The sequence below is a fragment of the Pogona vitticeps genome, chromosome 1, assembly GCF_051106095.1.
Source record: "Pogona vitticeps strain Pit_001003342236 chromosome 1, PviZW2.1, whole genome shotgun sequence".
NCBI classification, from domain to species: Eukaryota; Metazoa; Chordata; class Lepidosauria; order Squamata; family Agamidae; genus Pogona; species Pogona vitticeps.
Genome location: NC_135783.1, coordinates 47,372,440 through 47,391,988, shown reverse-complemented (window position 1 = coordinate 47,391,988; position 19,549 = coordinate 47,372,440). Strand labels below are relative to the sequence as shown.

At 42.5% G+C, this 19,549-nt stretch overlaps 1 protein-coding gene across 5 annotated transcripts in view; it reads left to right on the top strand.

Moving 5' to 3' along the window:
• TMEM63B (transmembrane protein 63B) overlaps nucleotides 1–19,549 on the top strand; it is a 96,060-nt gene that overhangs the window by 58,052 nt on the left and 18,459 nt on the right. For 4 of the 5 annotated variants that reach the window (XM_078383049.1, XM_020785097.3, XM_072991839.2 and 1 more), the window contains 7 exons: nucleotides 10,106–10,196; nucleotides 10,727–10,764; nucleotides 11,668–11,810; nucleotides 14,769–14,820; nucleotides 15,003–15,111; nucleotides 18,043–18,113; nucleotides 18,610–18,690. In XM_078383049.1, the coding sequence (XP_078239175.1) occupies nucleotides 10,106–10,196; nucleotides 10,727–10,764; nucleotides 11,668–11,810; nucleotides 14,769–14,820; nucleotides 15,003–15,111; nucleotides 18,043–18,113; nucleotides 18,610–18,690 (585 nt within the window). Of the gene's footprint in view, nucleotides 1–385; nucleotides 435–10,105; nucleotides 10,197–10,726; nucleotides 10,765–11,667; nucleotides 11,811–14,768; nucleotides 14,821–15,002; nucleotides 15,112–18,042; nucleotides 18,114–18,609; nucleotides 18,691–19,549 lie in introns of all 5 variants that reach the window. The other variant, XM_072991845.2, reaches the window with a different exon arrangement.

The window sequence follows — 19,549 nt, the reverse complement described above, 5'->3', positions numbered from 1 at the left end:
GCTGTGTATTTAAGAGCACCATTCAGTAGCACTGTCCTTTTGCCACAACCCCAGCAACATCTGTACTTAATTTTTCTAGTGATTCATGTGTTTTTTTTAAAAAAAAAAAAACAACCATTATAACGCGATGGAACTTTGAATGGTTGCCTCCTACTGCTTCTGTCAAAGTCCCCAGATTTTTCCAAACTAAAGCTGCAGAACAACAATGTAACAATTTTAGGCAGTAAAAGTAGTTGTTGTGTGTACTCTTGGTAGTATTACTCATAGCCAGTATATAAAAAACAGGTAACATAATTATAAGTGTTTGTCTCTGGAAGCATCGTCAAGCCACGGTCCCAAAGTATTCTTTTATCCGCCCTTGATGTATTTGTTGTGGGAATTGCAGGTGAACATGCAGCACATGGATGGAACACAGGCTGTTATAAGGGCCCAAGGTGAGAGAATTCCACCATTACTATGCCACTCTTAATCACTTGCTGTCTCCAGCTCCATATGCAGACTTCATTGGTCAGGAGAACTCTGTTGGACAAACTGAATGTCAATATTATCCCAGCCAGTGACTGGAATCCCATTTTGTGTAATTTGCTGTAACCAACTGTGGCTAATTGACATGGTACCATGGCAGTTCTTGGTTAAGTGGTTGGGCACGTGGGCAGGAAAGTGACTAAGACATGTCCTCACATTTGCCAGTTAACCCCAGTTAGCTGTTGAAAGTTACATAAACCTTACAAGAACATCAGTAGAATTCTAGCCCTTATGCTTGTAGCTTTCAATCTGTATTTAAGGGCCCTTAAAAGGTTTATCAGCAGTTCTTCGAAGAGCAGACAAGTCATGATCATTAAGCTTTTTAAAAAGAAAAATTGGCTGCTATATTCATCTGTAGAAGAGGACTGGAAATATTTTAGGATCACACTAACTAAATGGGTACTTGAGAAAATGTTCGAACAATATTCCATAACATACATGGTAATAAGAAATAAGTGGCGCCTCACAAAATATTAGCTAAAGGGTTCTCTGAAGAAAAACATGTGGAAAGCTATGCTCTTTATTTGTGTGTTCTATTTTGTGTCGTTTTGTTCATTTTGTGTTATATCTTAAGCCGGCACATGGAGTGTTGAACCTTCCAGGAATCTAGAAGAAGAGAACCAAATGCAAAGCACCCAAGGCATTTTTGTAAACTCCCCCCCCATATACTTATGACTGCTGCCCCCAAGTGCACCCACATGTTAAAAAATTGTTGTAACAAAAACATTTGGGCAAGGGGCTAGAAAGTTCCCTTATGCTGTCCAGGGGACATGGATGGGCAATTTTTGTTTTAGCCTCCTAATTTTTAAATAAATAAATAAACTTTGATTAGTAGAGGATGTAAGGATACTTTAACAGTTTTTTTTTAAACTGAGGTTTTTTAAAAACTCATTTTTCAGTAAACAAAAACCCATTGCAGCAATCTTTTTTGAAGATTAAAGTATTTTAAAAATTCAAAGAAGCCTCTTTAGTCATCCTTTCACCAAGTGAAATATCAGCTTCTGCCTTCAGCTTTCTCTGCTGACTCCAGCAAGATAAGCGGCTGATTAACTGAGATCTTGGGATTGCTGTTGTTTCAGGACAGAGTGTCCAGAAAGACACCCCATGAAGCTGATAAATAGCTTTACAACAACTAATTTTTTAGGTGTCACCACTTTATTTCCTAACCCAGAAAAGGGTGAGCTCTCAGAAGGTCTGCCTGTCCTATGTGGGAGAGTGACGTTTCCATGTCATTCAAGAGGAGCCTCTTCATCACAACATGGGCAAGCAGCTTCCCTACAACGCTGAGAAGAGAGATGCCATGGTAGTTATTGCAGTTGCATCTGCCGTCCAGTTCTTGTACAATGTGACAATGTTTGCATCCTTCATGTCCTGTGGTACTCCAGCTTTCTTCCAGCGAAGACAAAAGATTTCATACAGCTCAGTGGTGATGGTCACTTTAGAGCACTTCAGCATGGATGTTATCCTTCCCAGGTGCCTTGCTGGAGATGAGGGAATCCAAGGCCGCCTTTATTTCTGCTAAAGTTGGTTCACTGTCCAACTCTTCCAAAACAGGCAGGCACTCAGTGTTATTTAATGCCTCTTCAGTTACAACATTCTGTCTAGATTATAGCTCAGAGTAGTGCTGCACCCAGAGTTCCATCTGCTGTGCTTGGTCCTGGATGGTCATATCTGTAGCAGTCTTCAAAGTAACAGATGTCTTCTATGTTGGATCTAAAGCCTCCTTGATACCGTCATACATTCCCTTGATGTTACCTGTGTCCTCTGCTATCTGTATCTGAGAGCAGAGCTGAAGTCAATAATCATTAAAACATCTCCTGGCAGTCTGTTGGACTTTGCTATGAGGAACTCAAAGAACCTGCAAGTTGTACTCACTAGGACATGCTGCTAGAGCTCTCCTATTTTTCTCAGTGGCTGGCATCAGCTCCTCTGAATGGGCTTCAAACCTGTCTGCTGTCTTTTTGATCTTCTTGCCAAATGTGGACAAGGAGGCATCAGCGCTTCAGAAAATTCTTCTGCTTTTCTCTGATTGCGAGTCTTGCTGATGTCAATACGTGCTCTTCCTTTTTCATGTGATACAATCTCTTTATTCCCAGTTTTACTCTGCTACACACCAGGGAGTGATCAGTATTGCAATCAGCACTCTGATAGCTGTGTGTGATCGTAATACCAGGAAGGCTAGAACATCTAATGAAGATCAGATCGAGCTGATGCCAATGCTTGGATCTTGGATGTCTCCAGGAAACTCTGTTGAAGCTTCGTATTAAAGAACGTGTTGCTGACACAAAGACCATAATAACAGCAAAACTCCAGCAAGTGTTGGCCATTTTTCTTCATGTTCCCAATGCCAAAACGGCCTAGACAAGTGGGCCAAGAATTGTGATCAGCACCAATTCTAGCATTAAAGTTTAATGAATAGCGGCTCTCTCTCCAGGATTTTCTTGATAGTAGTTGCCAGATCATTGAAGAATTTGTCTTTGACTTATGTTGTGGATGACAGTGTTGGTGCATATGCACTAATGAAGTTGACAAGTCCTTCTGATGAGTGGAGCTGCAGAGACAGGATTCTTTCACTCCCAACAGTAGGTGGAACAATGGATCTCAGCTGAGTATTTCTAACCGCAAAGCCAACACCATATTCCCTGGTCTCATTCAATGGTTTTCCCTGCCAGAAGAATGAGATTTTTTTTTCTTTGACAGATACCATGTGTAGCAATCTCGTCTCTTGCAGGGCAACAATGTCCATCTGCAGCCTGCTCTGTTCCATGTCAATAACGGCTGTCTTGCACATGTCGTCTGTTTCCTGCAGGTCATCAGAAAAGCCAGGGGTCATTGTCCGAACATTCCAGGTGCCCAACTTTAGGGCAGAAGTTTTATTATGATTGTTGCATGGTGCAGGGTTATCGATCTGCTTAGCTTTCATCCTAAAACCCATGCACCCCATGAGGTTAACAGGCTGTGGTGATGCAGCACCTTACTGGCTGGGGACTGCCCAGGCTGGTGGGAGCTACCTAGTGAGGTGCAATGACCTCTCCCACCATCTGAAGTAGCCCCTGGTGTCACACTCTACACCAATGAACAGAGACTTATAACCAGTAAATGCTACTTCCCGCATTGTTTCGACACTGTATGCGAAGCTTGAGTATCCTCTCCAGAGCACAAAGCCTGGGTAGAATAATATGGAGGATAGATTGTTACCCAAGCAGAAAATCCCCCCTCTCCATGTCACTGAAGTAGTCCAGTGGAAAGGCAAGAGCCAATACAACTGGTTCCAGCGACATCGCAGGAGTTGCCAGAGTGTGACTCCGGGCCTCCAGCTGTGGATTTTGCCTCGAGGTTAACTCCTGAAGTCTTTTCCATCGGTGGATATAGCCACAAGGCAGTGGGGGTTTGAAATTGGAGTTTTCCTTCTCCTAGATGGGCTGCCTTCCAAGGCTGATGAGCCCCACCTACCAGGGAATATAGAATGTATATTAGAGTGAGTAGAGAAACAGAGCAGTTCCTAGTTCTGAGTAGCTCCCAGTACCATATAACTGATGAACTATACAACAGTGGGCACATTCAGACAGGCATTTGTCCTACTGTTTGATGCATTGCAGGAGGCTGATGGGTTCACTGTTTCTTCCAGTGACCAGATGAGATCATCATTAGAGTGGACTAGTTTGCCCTCAGAGCTCTCCAACCCACACCATTTTTGAGATGTTATCAGGGCTTTCTACATTTTTCTACAGACTGGTGTGTTCTAGTTTTTTAAAAAAGTGTGTTGCTTAGATATTGCCCCATAGTGCTTGCAGCACTCTCTGGGCAGTTTAAAAGTTAATTATGCTGGCTATACATTGCTTGTTTAGTCTGTTCCCAGCTGTTACTGTGAATGGACTAAAATGAAGCCTTGCAGGTGTCAAAGCTGCCAACGCTCTTCTGGTTTCAGTTTCTGGTACCATGAAGTGGCTTCATAAGTGAGCCACTTCAAGATATCAGCAAACTGTGGAGGGACAGGGAAGTGAAGAATTTTTTTCACTCTGTTATGCCATCACTGTTGTGCTGAATCACTTATTAAATTTTTAACAAGTTTTCTTTACCTTTGTGTGAAGTGCCAATCAAAACCATAGCTGTGGGCAGTTTTTGGATCAGCACTATACACAAGGCAAAGGGAATTTTAAAAATAATAATTTAAGTGATTTTGAACATCAGCGATAGTCTAGCAAAGTAAAAAAAAACAATAATTTCACTTCCCCTGAGCCTCTGCAGAGGAAAAAATCTACTTGATAGTGGAAGGAGCCAGAGGGTTACTTGAGGTCAATATGCCTTATAGACAGGAGGCTTGCACCAAATGGTATATCACTCCCCTCCCCAGCCTGAAGTGCCCCTGTTTAGACTGCAGCAACCCAGACCAAAAAGGTCAGTGCAATTGCACTCCTAGGTTGCTTCATTGCTCCAGTAAGATGTAGTGGAAGGCTTCCTTCTCAGGACTATGAAATATCAGCCATTTATTCTTCTTGAGAAGAAGAAGCCTCCAGCCCTCTTAGACAAATCAAGGGATTGTATATCCCCCTTTTGATCCACACCCACACTGCCACTTCTTACATCACACAGCACCAAACCCACTACAGTGGTGCCTCGTGCAACGGTCACTCCGTAGAGTGACGAATCCGCGCAACGATGCTGGCACCTAGATAGGGGAAAATTCACAGAGCTTTGCGACCCGCCGATCAGCTGTTCCGCGGCTTCAAAATGGCCGCCGGAACAGCCGAAAGGGCTGGGCGCAGCATTTTTGCGCCCTTGGTAAGCAAGGGGAGGGCGCGAAAACCCTGCTGGAACAGCCAAAATGGCCGCGTGCAGCGTTTTCGCGCCCTCCCCTCGCTTACCAAGGGCGCGAAAATGCTGCGCCCGGCCATTTCGGCTGTTCTGGGGGCCATTTTGGACCCGCCGGACAGATGATCGCAGCGTTTTCGAGCCCTCGTTCAGCGAGGGGAGGGCGCGAAAATGGCTGCCGGCCATCCCGGAACATCGCACAACGGTGAGTATTCGGCCAAATTGGAAAGCATTAAACCATGTTTAATGCGTTCCAAGGGTTTTTTACTTTCCGTTGAGTGATGTTTCACACAGCGAGGGTTAATCCGAAACGGATTAACCTCGCTGCGCGAGGCACCACTGTACTGAAATCTGCCTGACAACATACTACCCTCTACCTCCCCCTTGTGGCTGTAATTCTGCCATGTTCATGTTTATGCATAAACATTAGATTGCAAACAAGTAAGTGCATATCCAAGCTTCTGTTGTACATAATTATCATCCAGAAGGTTAGCAACCCCTCAGTTTGCCCTTCCTTGTCATTAGTGTGCCACAGTCAATGTCACCTGAGTGCACCTTTCAATAAATGATGCAGCCCTTAGGTGGCATATGACTCCGGACAATTTGTCAAAGATTTATACAGAGGTGTCAAATGCTTGTTGAAGGTGTGAAACACATGAGGGAAGCTTCTACCATACGTGGTGGACTTGCAGAGTAGCGAAACAATATTGGATAGGACTACATACTCTGTTATAAAAAATATTGCTTTATAATGTTCCACTAACCCCATAACTGTTCCTACTGAGCATTATACCAGACAATATAGATAAGACAAAGAACTACTTAGTTATATATGTAGTCACTGCAACCAGAATTCTTTATGCCGAGAATTGGAAGAAATCAGTGATATCGAAACAAGAGGAACTTATTGAGAAGATATGGGAAGTGGCAGAAATGGATGTTTTATCAGAAGTGTTGAAAGACTGTCCAGTACAAAAGGCAACTGAACAATGGGATTTATTATATAAATGGCTTGAGTCACCAGATAGTGCTTGAATAACATAGATTTAAACTAAGAGGTAAATACAAGTTAAAACCTAGAGGGCAATCAAATTCTAGAAAAGCAGGAAGTTGATTTGATATTGCAACATGAATAGATTGGATGTCAGTACATTTTGTGTTCTTCCCCCTCCTTTTTTCTCCCCCATATTCCCCTTTACCTTATGTACTCCTTACCTTATCCCAAATTGTTGATTAAAAAAAATGATGCAGCCCTGTTTCAGGCTTGAAGGTGTTTTGCTGCTGCTTGTAACATAGGCAGACCACCCATATGCTTTTCTGTCTATATTCTTCCAATATTTTAAGCTTTCTGTTGCTTTCTTCTCCATGAACAATTTAATTCTGTAAATTTCTTTTTAGTATCCCCACCCACCCCTAGGTACTCCATAATAATAATGTCCCAACTTCCAGGATGTGGTGGCGCTGCGGGTTAAACCGCAGAAGCCTCTGTGCTGCAAGGTCAGAAGACTAGCAGTCGTAAGATTGAATCCACGTGATGGAATGAGCTCCGGTCACTTATCCCAGCTCCTGCCAACCTAGCAATTCGAAAGCACGCAAATACAAGTAGATAAAAAGGTACCACCATGGTGGGAAGGTAACAGTGTTCCGTGTCTAGTCGCACTGGCCACGTGACCACGGAAAATGTCTATGGACAAACGCTGGCTCTAGAGTCGAACACGACCGGACAATTTGTCAAGGGGAACCTTTACTTACCCAACTTCCACATCACATCTTGTTGCCCATACTGTTTCAGAAACCACAGACCAGTCCAAACCTAAAATCTGTTTTAAAAAGCTGAACTACTCTAGCCCAGCCAAGACAGTCCTTGCCAGATAAGAATATACTAATTTAATTGCAGGCATCTTTTTAATGTTTCCTGTTACAGTTGACACAGCACAATATCAAATATATCCATTCAGCCTATTTGAAATTAAAGATACATATACCGCGGTATTTCCAAGCAGTTTATCACTGGAAACAAATAACATAGTTTCTCATGCCAGAGATCACATTTTCAGAGCTTCGAAAATTACATTTTAAAAGTAATTTGTTCCTCTTACTTGTTGCGATGTCCGTAAAGCAATTTGCTGTTGCTACACATTGCAAAGTTGAAGAGCTGTTGTATTTGAAATGTAGTTACACTATACTCTCACTGGCTCGCATTGGCCCAAATCAGGTAGCTGTCTGCAAATAACTATGTTTCTTGCAACTGTTAACATCCATGCATTGCTGAAAGAACCCAAGCCACCTAAAGTAGCTGCTAGCAGCTATTCATGCTCTGCCGATCACTACCAAATGTGCATTAACAACCCATGTTTATGCCAAGCTCTCTTGCTAACCTCCAGCCTATGTTCTTGAAGGTTGGACAATGTTGTAGCAGTACTCAGGAAATACTAAGGACACATGTAGGCCACTTGGTGACTTGTACCTCTAGAAATCCTTCAGTTACTCTTAACAGTTGTCTCAACATTGGTTTTCTGTGCAGAAGGTTGCAAGGAAAGGACAGTATTTTGACCTCGTGTTATCTAGAGATGGGCACAAACTGCTGGTTCGGAGGTTTGTGCTGGTCCGGTCATTGGCCCAACAGTGTTCTGTGCTCCTGATGCAGTCTCGAGCCCCATTTCCTCCAGTGGGCATCCACTTGGAGGCAGTGTCCTGGCTTCCTTTCTCTGCCTCCTCCAGGTGCTGCTTCACAGTGGGCACCTGCCAGAGGAGGCAGGGCACTGAACTGAGGAATACCTTTTAGGCTAGTGGCCAAATGAGCGTTAACCAATAAATTGGGGCTTCATGCCCATGTCTAGATTACTGCACTATGAAATGTACAGAACAGTTTATTTGTACCCCAGAATGATCTCTCATCAGCCACACAACCTGCAGGGCTTCCATGTGACTTGAAACAGCCCTGGGCATGAAGAGCATTCAGTCCCCACAACAAGCACCGTCTTATCAAGCCCTTAAAAAACTCTGCTGTAAGTTTCAAGTGCTATATAACTTAATTCTGATTATCTTCTTTCAATTTTTTTTCCATGTAGCATCTAGGCCCTATTGCAGAATCATGACCATTTAGATTTAAAGTTAAAACAGTTCCATTTCTAATTCTAATTGTTGTAGAAAGCATAGCTTATGTAGAGACGGGGTTACTTGCTTATGCGTCCCACTTACATGCACGAGCAAGTAACATAGGCGGCCAGCCTACAGTATGTTACAAGCAGTGGCAACATACCTTCAGGCCTGGGCAACTTTTAAGAACACATTGAACACTTTCAGTAGGAAACTAACATTAAGTATACAGTTTTAGAAGAAGTAGCCTTGTCAGTCTGTGCTAACATATGAGACAAAAAGGAAAAATTAAATTAAAAAATAAAGAAGACATTTTAGAGACTAACTGCTATATTTTAATGTGAGCTTTTGTGCTCATGTCCACTTTCTCAGACCTCTTGAGGAAATGGATGCAGGAATTTGATGCTCTCTAATTATATATTCTATAAATTTTTCAAGCTGCATTTTCAACCCATAAGTTTCTACAAATATGAAATCATTTGCTGTAATTCCTGTAGTTAACTGAAAGGTGGTTCATCAAAATTCTAGTTCACTTGTTCTTTCAGTGCACCAGCACTTCCATTTTCATATTATTAATACTATTCTGCAGTCTTGAATTCCTTAGGTTAGATCTCTCTCTCTCTCTCTCTCTCTCTCTCTCTCTCTCCTTCCTGCTTTTGGGTGATGGCCTTTCTTTATCTATTGGTGGCTGTGTATCTGTGTCTGCTCTTCTAATAGTTTCATAGGAAGCCTACTGACCATTATGTCACAAGAAGGAAAATGCAGGCCTTCACAGCTTCTCTATTATTAATTCACATTTCTCTCATTTGTCCATCTCTTGCTGAGACCAACTTAACCTTTCACAGTTTTTTTTTCTTCCTGAGTCTCCTTGATGTCCATGTGCAAGTTTGGCTGCGGAGTAGCTGATGGATACCCTGGATACCTTTCGTCCAATGCATGTGGCAAGTTGGTGATGTCCAGATATTCCTGGCATTGCTAATGTGGCCTTGTAGACTTAGAGCAAACTGGAGAATATTATCCCCTCTCTTTCTCTTGGTCATAAATCATTTGGTTGGCTTACAATTAAGTGTTATCCAGGTTATGAAAGCAAATTGCAGGTCGCAGCTCCCTTCAGGCTTGCATCAGGTTTTCAAGATGGTTTAGAAAAGTTCCTAACACTTGTGACTGCTCGTGTATGCTCAAAAACACATGGGCAATTCTGAAACGGCAGTATGAGATACCAACAGTATATGGATGGGGCTGTTGCACCTGCAGAATGTCCCCGTGCCATAACTAGAAAAAGTGGAATGATTAAAGCACACCACAATGTTTTTTTAAACTGCAGAATAAATCATGTAAATTAAGGGGGGGTAGTTTAATGCAATTTGAGAATTTCTATAGAGGTTATAGAATCCTGCTTTCCTTGAAGAATTGTGGTCTCTAGGGTGCTGATTCCATATATGTGTTCCAATGAATCCAATTCAATTGCTTGCTTCTATGATAGATTGATTTATAGAGGATTGGCATGAAAGAGAGGGGTGATCTCCATTAATGGCTTTCCTCCTTTGCCCCTTTTCTCTGGTCTTTCTGGAGGTTTTTGTCTTTCTCTTTCCTGAGGCAAGCTGATTTTTGTTCACAACTATGAACTCCTGGAGCCTCTGGTTCATGGTCTCCTTTGTTATAATTTCAGTGTGGCATCTGCCCTACATTCTGACAGCCACGATCGCTACGAACGCCTCACTTCTGTCTCCAGCTCTGTGGACTTCGACCAAAGAGACAATGTGAGTGGCAGCAGAACAAAGGCAGAGGTTTCCAGCAGGTCCTGCATGGAGTTCTTTGTACAACTGCGATCCAGAGTGGGGAGGCAGGGGGACTATAGACAAGGCCACCTAGTACTGTATTATTTATTCAAAATGTATACACTCAACCTTTCTGCCTTAAAAATATGAAGAACTTGAACTAGCTCATAAAAAGAGGGAGGGGGCATAATCAGATGGAGGCTGCCCTGGCCCTGCAGTTCAAAGGGCATTATGCAAGTCTTCTATGTTTTCCTCCTTAATTGGTGCTTTAATGGAAAGATGGGACTAATATTGACTTCTGGTGAAAACAAAGCATTTTTGTGTGTGTGCCCTCAGGAGATCCAGTCCTGTGAAGTGATATTTCTATCAAGTCAGATAATAAGAATAGTAGAGTGTTGGTACTTTACCAGTATTTCACAATGATTTGTAGTTGTTCTTCTGGTGATTTCTTTTACTGTTTGCCAACATTAGCAAAACTGGGAGAATGACGGGATTATTTTGCCTCTGCACAGGGCTTCTGTTCCTGGTTGACAGCTATCTTCAGGATAAAGTAAGTTAATCGTTCTCTGTGCAGAGGGTTCTCCACTCTGGCATGTAGATGCCGTCACTAGCCAAAGCAGTAAGAGGGCAGATGAAACTGTAGGGTTCTACCACAGTTGCTATTGTACTTAATTGATGTTAATGGGGATTTTCATATAAGCAGTCTTGCCCAATGTGGTAAACCATACAAATATATTGATCTACAACTCCTGTTATCATACGCCAGTGTGGAAAACTGCTATAGAGATGCCCAGTCAAGGTAAGGGTCCTCCATTACTCATACCCTAGATATATTTATGGGCTTCCAACGAGATAGCTATTTTAACTGCTGCAGTGAAAAGAATAAAGGATTTTCTGGCACATTGAAGATAGAGTATTGTAATTTTACACCTAATTATGTGGTAGTATCTGTTCTTTCCAATGCAAGATGAGCCTATCTCCCTTTGAAAGTTTAATTAGATGAAAGCCTCAGCTGTAGAACTTGTAGAACAGAGCTCTGGGCTCTGTCTAGAAGGACAGAAGGTGCTGGATCACAACCAAAATTAACCCATTTGGGAACCATGTTAATTCCCATGAGCTGGAAAGTTCCTTTTTTAGACTACAGTTCCAATGCTGTGCTGCAGGGGTGGGCTAACGGAAACAACTATCCAGTAATATTTTGAGGACCTCTCGTTCCTCAACACTGTTCTATCCATGAAGAGGACATCGCTTTTGGAGCTGGTTGGAAAAAGAGGGGTTAACTTCCTGTACTTCACAGGAATGATGGAAATCCAAGAGACAAACTCTGTTTACCTTTTGTTTTGGAGTGTGGGTGTGTATGTGTTGCTCTGCCATTTTTTTCTGCACATTGTGACCTCTTGTGCTTCCCCTCCACATCACCAGCTCTTCATTGCCCTTTTGCTTCTGCTTCCAGGGATGATGAAATCCGGGATAAATGTGGGGCTGACGCAGTCCATTACCTCTCCTTCCAGCGACACATTATAGGACTTCTGGTTGCTGTTGGCGTCCTGTCGGTAGGCATTGTATTGCCAGTAAACTTCTCAGGGGACTTGCTGGGTAAGTCGGTAGTATTTCCTGCTACTCCCAAATGTGCTGGTGAAGTATTAGATAAGTTTAGGGCTCATTGGATTGGGCTGGATCAAGCTAAATAGGGCCACCAGAGGTCTATTCAAGGTCCCATAAGCCATTTAATGCAATCCTCTTATCCAAATGGCGTATGCATCACAAGCACATTTGGTCCAGCTCCTTCCTCTGAATTTCCCATATCTTGAAGTGGCTTAAAAAGACAGCCACTTCACAATATTGTAAAATTAAATATTTCCTCTGTAAAAAAAAAAATTATACTTTATTATGGCATCATTGATACACTACATATCACTTATTTTAAAAAAAAGAAAAGAAAATTTGAAAGCTTCCTCCTGGGACTTAAGGAATCTTCTTCTGGCCAGTATTCACTGGAAACAAACCAAAACGGAATGATCCGACCCACACCAAAAAAGTAAAAGCTCCTGACAGGGACCCAGAAAGGTGCCAGTAGGAATGCTTCGGTGGTGGGCTGGTTCACTCTAGCAAATACATCATCTGATTGCCAGCTTTTGGAGTGAACCAGCCCATCTGAGTAGCAGACCAAAGAGAAGGCTCAATGCCTATGTAGTCACCCTCTCACTCAGTACTGGGACCTACCAACCAAGTCTAGTGCTTGTTGAAGGGGACAAAGAGCATAGGGGCAATTTTAAGCACACTTTTTTTATCTCACATCATTACACAGGACAAGGCAGCTTGAGTGTGTTGAGTCAAAAGGAATGGTGAACATGAAGGGAACTAGTGATCTTATACCCCAGTTAGCTGTCTTGTGTCCTAGTTTCTGGGAAGAAGGCAAGGTGTAGATCAAACAAATACATTAACTAGCTCACAAGTATTAATAATGCTCCCCAATTCTCCAGGTGTCAGTCCTTCTGTGGCCCAAATGGTACCAGCAGTACTTAAGAAGAGAGCATCGCAAGGCATGCAGAAGCTCCAGGGTTTGCAAAAGAAAAGGTTTAGCAAAGCGGCCTGATGAAACTTGAAGTTGTGGTTGGAGGAAGGGGATATGCAATGGAGTATTCCAGAGCAGGGTATGGCTGGCCAAAATCCTGTTGCTTAGCATAATAAATTGCATTTGAGTATGGTCATTGGATCAACAGAAATCTACTGAATCACCGCTCTGTAAATTCCATTGATTCTAATGGGCCTACTTCAACTGCAACATACTTTAGCATAGTAAGTCACAGTTACAGTAGGCCCATTTGCATCAATGGAATCAGTGGTCCTACTCTAGTTTGATTTACTGTGCCAAGCAACAGGATTTGAGTCATTGTGAAGAGAGAAGAAATGAAATATGACAAAATTTTGAGAAGCAAGGATGGCTTCTTATAAGCCCTCTCTGCTCTTCACCATGTGTCGGTTGTAGGCCAGAAGGGGGCACGATTCACCAAGATAACCATTGACTTTATTGGGTTTTAAGGATTTTAAATTATGGAGCTGCAGAGAATCTTAAGATTTGTAAATGGAAATGGAAATGGGAACCAAAGCAGTATGGCACTATTGCTTTATAACACCGCACTGCTATGTTTTGGGGCTGAGTCAGCAGTAAGTTCCTTATTTCTCCCTGAACTTGAACTGTGTGATCTGCAAAGAGTATGTTATCCACTCTTCTCCACACTGAATGGGAAAGTTACTGCAGAAGTAGAATGTTGTTTAGAAAATGCCTGAAGACATTTATTTGGATTGGAGGAAGTGCTCCAGGAAATCCTGGTTTATCTTTCTGAACTCTGTGTTTACTATTGAAGTGATTGGAGACCAAAAACATGTTATAGTATCCTGAAGTGTGTGAAAATGTGCATGTTAGGGGAAAGAAACACAGCTTGCATCCTCCAATTCTAATGTTTTCCCTTTTCAAAATATTTGCATCTATTATAGGTTCTGCCTCCGTCTCACTTCAAATTAGTGGCGGCAGGGAATGGGTTGTAATTTGAATCAAAGGAAGTGCCAGTTCACCTTGTCTTACTTAATACCATCTACCCCACAACCTCTTCTATGCCAAAGGAAGAGACCACCTCCTTAGGAAATTGAAGAATGCTGAAGATGGGTGGGAGGTGAAGTTTTAAGGATAGGTTCCCTTCCCACAGTTGACCCCCTGCTCAGTTAGACCGTAGGTTAGCATTCCTTAGCCTGGCACATCCCACATTTTCTGGGATTATGATTCCATTCAGCCAGCATGACCAGTGGTCACTAATGATGAATAAGCACTATGGTCCCCAACATCTGGAAGGACAATGCTAAGAAAGACTATATTCTATTAAAAGAAAGTTAGCAGCAGGCCACTTGTTTCTCCTCATCCTAATAGCTGCTGTTAATAGTTTGCTTGCATTTTCCCCTCTGTTGCCAGGGTTTCTCCCCACCCCAAGTTTATTTCCTTAATGACAATCTTGTGGTGAAGCTAAACACCATGACATCCCCTGGTAACCTACAGAGAAACCCCACATAACTTAACCAGGGCCTCCTATGCAACATCCTCTGTGTAGCAGCAGTTGAGACCAGATCTGCTTTCTTCATCTTACTTTGTGATCCTGCAGCATTTAACATAGCACTGAGGTTTTCATATTAGTCCTTTTCAGTAAACCATCAGGCACTCACTGACAAGGATGAGACTTGAATCTCTACAGGAATTCAAGCAGAGGTCAGTGATAGTCACTGAATGAGGGTAGAGTGAGTGGCATATAAATTAAATATAATAAAATAATAAAATAAAAGAACTGGACCCCAGTAGAAGAATGTGGATAATTTCAAAATTACAGTAGATATATGTCATTTCCCCCTATAATGCATTATTTATTGCAAATAACCTTGAGTCTATGATAAAAGCAGAGCAGAGTTGGGGTGGAGGTGGGGGAGACCAGATAAGTAAATGATTCCAATCATTTGCTTTTTCATTGACTTGCAACTGTTTTACATTTCCCTTTGTTTTCTTGCTAGAGAACAACCCGTACAGTTTCGGCAGAACAACAATTGCGAACCTGAATTCGGGGTAAGTATCACATTGGGTGCCCTCAAGAGATGGTGGTTTTTAGACAGAAGAAAGAATTATTCATATTATTGGAGGAAAGATTATCTGGGAGGCATGTTGACCACATGGGATGGCCCAAGGTGAAGGAGCAAACATATTCCGACATAGGTCAGTGTCAGTTATTATCCTTTACCCTGTGACAGGAATAACCTCCTATGGCTGCACACATCTTTTGCCTTCTTGTACCTGTTGCTGACGGTGTACAGCATGCGTCGCCATACCTCCAAGATGCGCTACAAGGAGGATGACTTGGTAAGTAAAAACCTGCAACTGGCTTGGCTTCTCTGCCTCTTCCTCCCTTTCAAGTATCTCACAGCTAATTCTTGCCTATCCATCATCTTACTCAGTCAAGATGACAGCCAGGGCAGAAATGGACAGTTTCTTGAGCCATCTTCAGTTTGGTGGTATTGGCAGGGGGCACTGCCAGCGTGGCCTTTCCCAGTGTCATGGTTTTAAGAATTGCAGTGTGAACAGGGTAATTTCTCTTGCCATTTTTGCCTTTGTAATATACAATGGTGCCTCGCACAGCGAGGTTAATCCGTTCCGGATTAACCCTCACTGTGTGAAAACATCGCTGTACGGATCAAAAAAAGCCATTGGAACGCATTAAACTTAGTTTAATGCGTTCCAATAGCAGCTTTACTCACCGTACAGCGATGCTTCTCTGATGGCCAACAGCCATTTTCGCGCCCTCCCCTCGCTTAACAAGGGTGTGAAAACGCTGCACGCGGCCATTTTGGGGCTTCCGGCGGCCATTTTGAAGCTGCCGAACAGCTGATCGGCGGGTCGCAAAGCAAAGGTCGGTAAGCGAACCGCTTACCGACCTTCGCTCTGTGATTTTGAGCCATAGGGGCCGTCGGTGTGCGATCGCATTTGCAATCACTAGAACGGCCCCGTTGTACAGATTCGTCGTTCTACGGTGCACTCGTTGTGCGAGGCACCACTGTATATTGGTGGGCTTTAGAAATGTTGGTCTTTGTAATTCTTATATAATACATTTTCTAACAGCCATGACTGCTTTTAACCAGAGCTTGGAAATAACATGTTACATTTAACAAATTAGGATTAACTTTATTGCTTTTTTCATCAAATGGAATAAAAAGGACCAATTTATCTAATGTTCTAGAAACACCATTTAAAAAGTAAAATTAACAAATGATGTGCTTGTTAAAATTATTATTTACACCATGTGTATGCACTCACACTCTAATTCCCCAGTGGAGGAGGCACCTATGTACCTGCCCATGAGAATGAGCTCTATATGTCTGATTCCCAGCCCTGGCATTTGAGATGCTTTTGGACAACATATCCCAAAAGTGGTAATCAGGATAATCAATAGGTAGGGTTTCTGAACCATTGGGTTTCATTGAGGATCCCAGTGATTCTTTGGCCTCCTTCAAATGCTCTTTTTAGCAGAATAGCTTTCCCTGAAAGTATAGCCTTAAGAAAAAGCTGTTCAGCATATATCAGTCTTATTCTTTCACTGGCTATAGAGGTAACAACAACCAGTTCCTTCTGTAGCCACCATTTTCATGGGATGTTCACACAGCTGAAATGTACTAGCTTCTAGTCCTTCATGGATACTTTAATTTGAGAAATGTCTTTAAAATCTGTGCTTGCAGCAAAACCAGCAAGTGAAAGAGTAAGTATGTTAGCAATAGTTCCATGGCCCTTCCCTCAAATGTCTCTGTAAATGCTGGTGTAGCTGTTTTACTGATGTAGCTAAAATAAGAAAACAATCTGCACAAATATTTAGGAACAGGGCTTTGCAAATCAGCCCAGTTAGTGAAGTGCTTCTGGCATGAGTCAGTGCCTTCAGAGAGAACAGGATCTGGGGGAGCTGAGGAGTTTTCATTAAGACTATGCTTTCAGGCAAAGCTGCTGTAGTGTTCTGTTAAAGAAGTGACTTTGAAACTGGTTGAAGAAATTACAGGCTCTGCAAATAGTCTTCTTATGGAGGTCTGTAGTTACTACTTCTTCTTGGGGCTGAAAAGAGGAGATTCTGCATTTCAGGACACATCTTTCCCCAACCTGATAGTTTTCAGATATGTTGAACAACCAACTCAAGCTAAAATTGTGTCATGGGATTTGGATCCCATTTCAGAAAAAAAAAGTGCCAAATTGGGGAAATCAATTCCAAAGTGACAAAAAAAGAGAGCACTTTTCATGCAGAAAATAACAAATATGTATTTAGGGATCGGGGTGACAACCAGCATAACTAACACTTTAAGAAGCAAGTTAGTGATGCTAATTCAATGTATTAAATGTTTCCAGGTTTAAACCAATAGCAACAATTAAGTCTTCCCATTTCTAAAGCTGAATGTCAATGAATTAAATTTCATGCACAGCATTCCAAGCTCTGCTTCATAACATCTGGTTCTCTATTGTTCTGGCCTTCCTTTTTTAAAAAACTTCATTTTCCAGCATTACTACATTCCCATTAGAGTGGGCAGTATGTCTTTGCCTGATATAATAGCTTTATCTAATATAACAGGGCTGTAACCTTATGTTTACAGGCCCTTGTCCTGAAGAAGTTACAGTCTAGAAACTGACACCAAGGAAACAACAGAGGGAGGGAAAAGAAAATGTAAATAGGGGTGGCATGGGAATATTCCACACATACTGTACTTAGACTGAGAACTAGACCTTCTATGTGGTTAGATGAATATACCACAGCATAGCATGAGGGGTAGAAAAACATGCACACACCCCCATATGCACAATACAGTCTCACTGGAGTGATGGGTCTTGATACCCCCATTGGCCTTAATCTCCCAGAGTAGGTGTCCTTCTGGAACAGACATCTGTCTGATATTCTTCAGGAGGCTACTCAGAGTGAGGCATCAGACAGAAGCCACAGGGAGTCTCTGTTATCACTTTGCCAACAGATTGTCATTATGAGGGAAGATCTCCTTCCAGTAGCAAGGTATTTAGACCTGGCTCGCTCTCCAAAGAATGTGCCCATCTAATGACTTGCTTGAGGGGTTCTCAGAGTTGGACTTGAGGTAGATGCCAGGGACAGTGGGAAATAACTATGCACATACTTTTTGCCTTCAACACTAAGACATCTCACACGAAAACTGCTTAGACTTAGTGCCTGTCCTTTGCTGCAGCTGTGAACCAGGTGTGTGGTGACTTCTCACATGCTATCCTCACATATTCCTTGCTTCTTGTCTGTTCTAGGTGAAGCGAACACTCTTCATCAATGGCATCTCAAAGTATGCAGAACCTGAAAAGATCAAGAAGCATTTTGAGTGAGTATAAACTGCTTGGATTTTCTTAACCTCAGCCTTTCCCTCCCTTGTCTCCACCTGTAAGAGAGAAAACATTCACAACCAGTCCTTTCCACAGATATTTCTATGATCTGGTCCATTAAAGAACCTCCAGCATTGCTACTTCCTCTCAGCACTGTTAATATAGCAAGTGGTCAGAGATGGGTGTGAACTGTAGGGCCAAAACAACAACCTAGAGAACCTTGGGTTCGCCACACCTGCAGTAAAAGGATACTTAAATGAAGCTGCACCTCTGTAGGTGGTTGCTACCCACATAATTTGAAAACAGGTCATTTAATATCTTCCCCAATTTCCTTTATTCCCAGCATCTCTTAGGGGCTAAAATGGAATATATTTTTCCTTTTATGTGACCCAAAGTCTATCTTCAATCTTATTTCTTGATCAGGAGAATCTGTTTGTGGTTTTGCTCATCCTACAGGTGTCTAACGAGCCTTTGTGTTGTCTTTCCTAATTGCAGGGAGGCCTATCCAAATTGTACAGTACTAGAAGCGCGCCCCTGCTACGATGTGGCCAGGTTGATGTTCCTTGATGCAGAGAGGTAACGTCTGGCACTGTTACAAGTTAAACACTTACATGATACAAGTGAGCAAAGCTGTAGAGGTGAAATGTGTAGGCCAGGCTAGAGCTTCCATAAGTGTGCGCCATAACACCCTGTGCCCTCACAATGCCCCACAGCTGCCTGGTGCACCACGAAACCAGTCAGGAGCAGCACAGAAGCTTTGTTTTTCTTTTTTCACTGAGTGCTGCTGTCGCTCTTCCAGCTCCGACTTCTTTGTGCTCATTTACTTCCTGCTCTGCCCTGCACCCCTCAATGCTTTTCCTCCTCCGCCACCGCTTAGGGGAGCCATGAGTGGAAAAAGTTTGGGAACCACTGGACTAGGCTCTTGCAAAGCTGGGTATGCAGCCCAAAAATCACATCCAGTTCCAGCATCTTTGATCATGGATCCTAGCATTAGAGGTGTGAGTCAAATACTGTAGTGGGCGTGGTGAAGATGAAGGCTGATTGATCATGGACAGCTTCAGGAAGAAAGAGAACAGATACTGGACTGGAATTGAAGGCCTACAAGTTGATGGTAGGAATAGGGCAACACAAGTAAGGGTCTTCTGGAATTTCTAAGACTGGAACAACAAGGAGTCCCAATCAGATTTGATAATTGGAGACAGAAGTCCAAAAAGGTCAAGTTGACTCAGGAACCTTTAATACATTGATGTAATCCTACATAGGGCGTGGATGATGAATTGTATAGCTAATGTGGGTTCATAGATTTTGTCTCCTAGTTTACCAGACCTTAAGAATTAGAATTCACAGCCACTCCCACAAGACAAGAGGGCAGTGGTAGTAGTAACTTTCTGTTAGTGAGGGGTTTATGGCTTTACCAGCCATCAGAGACTCTCTG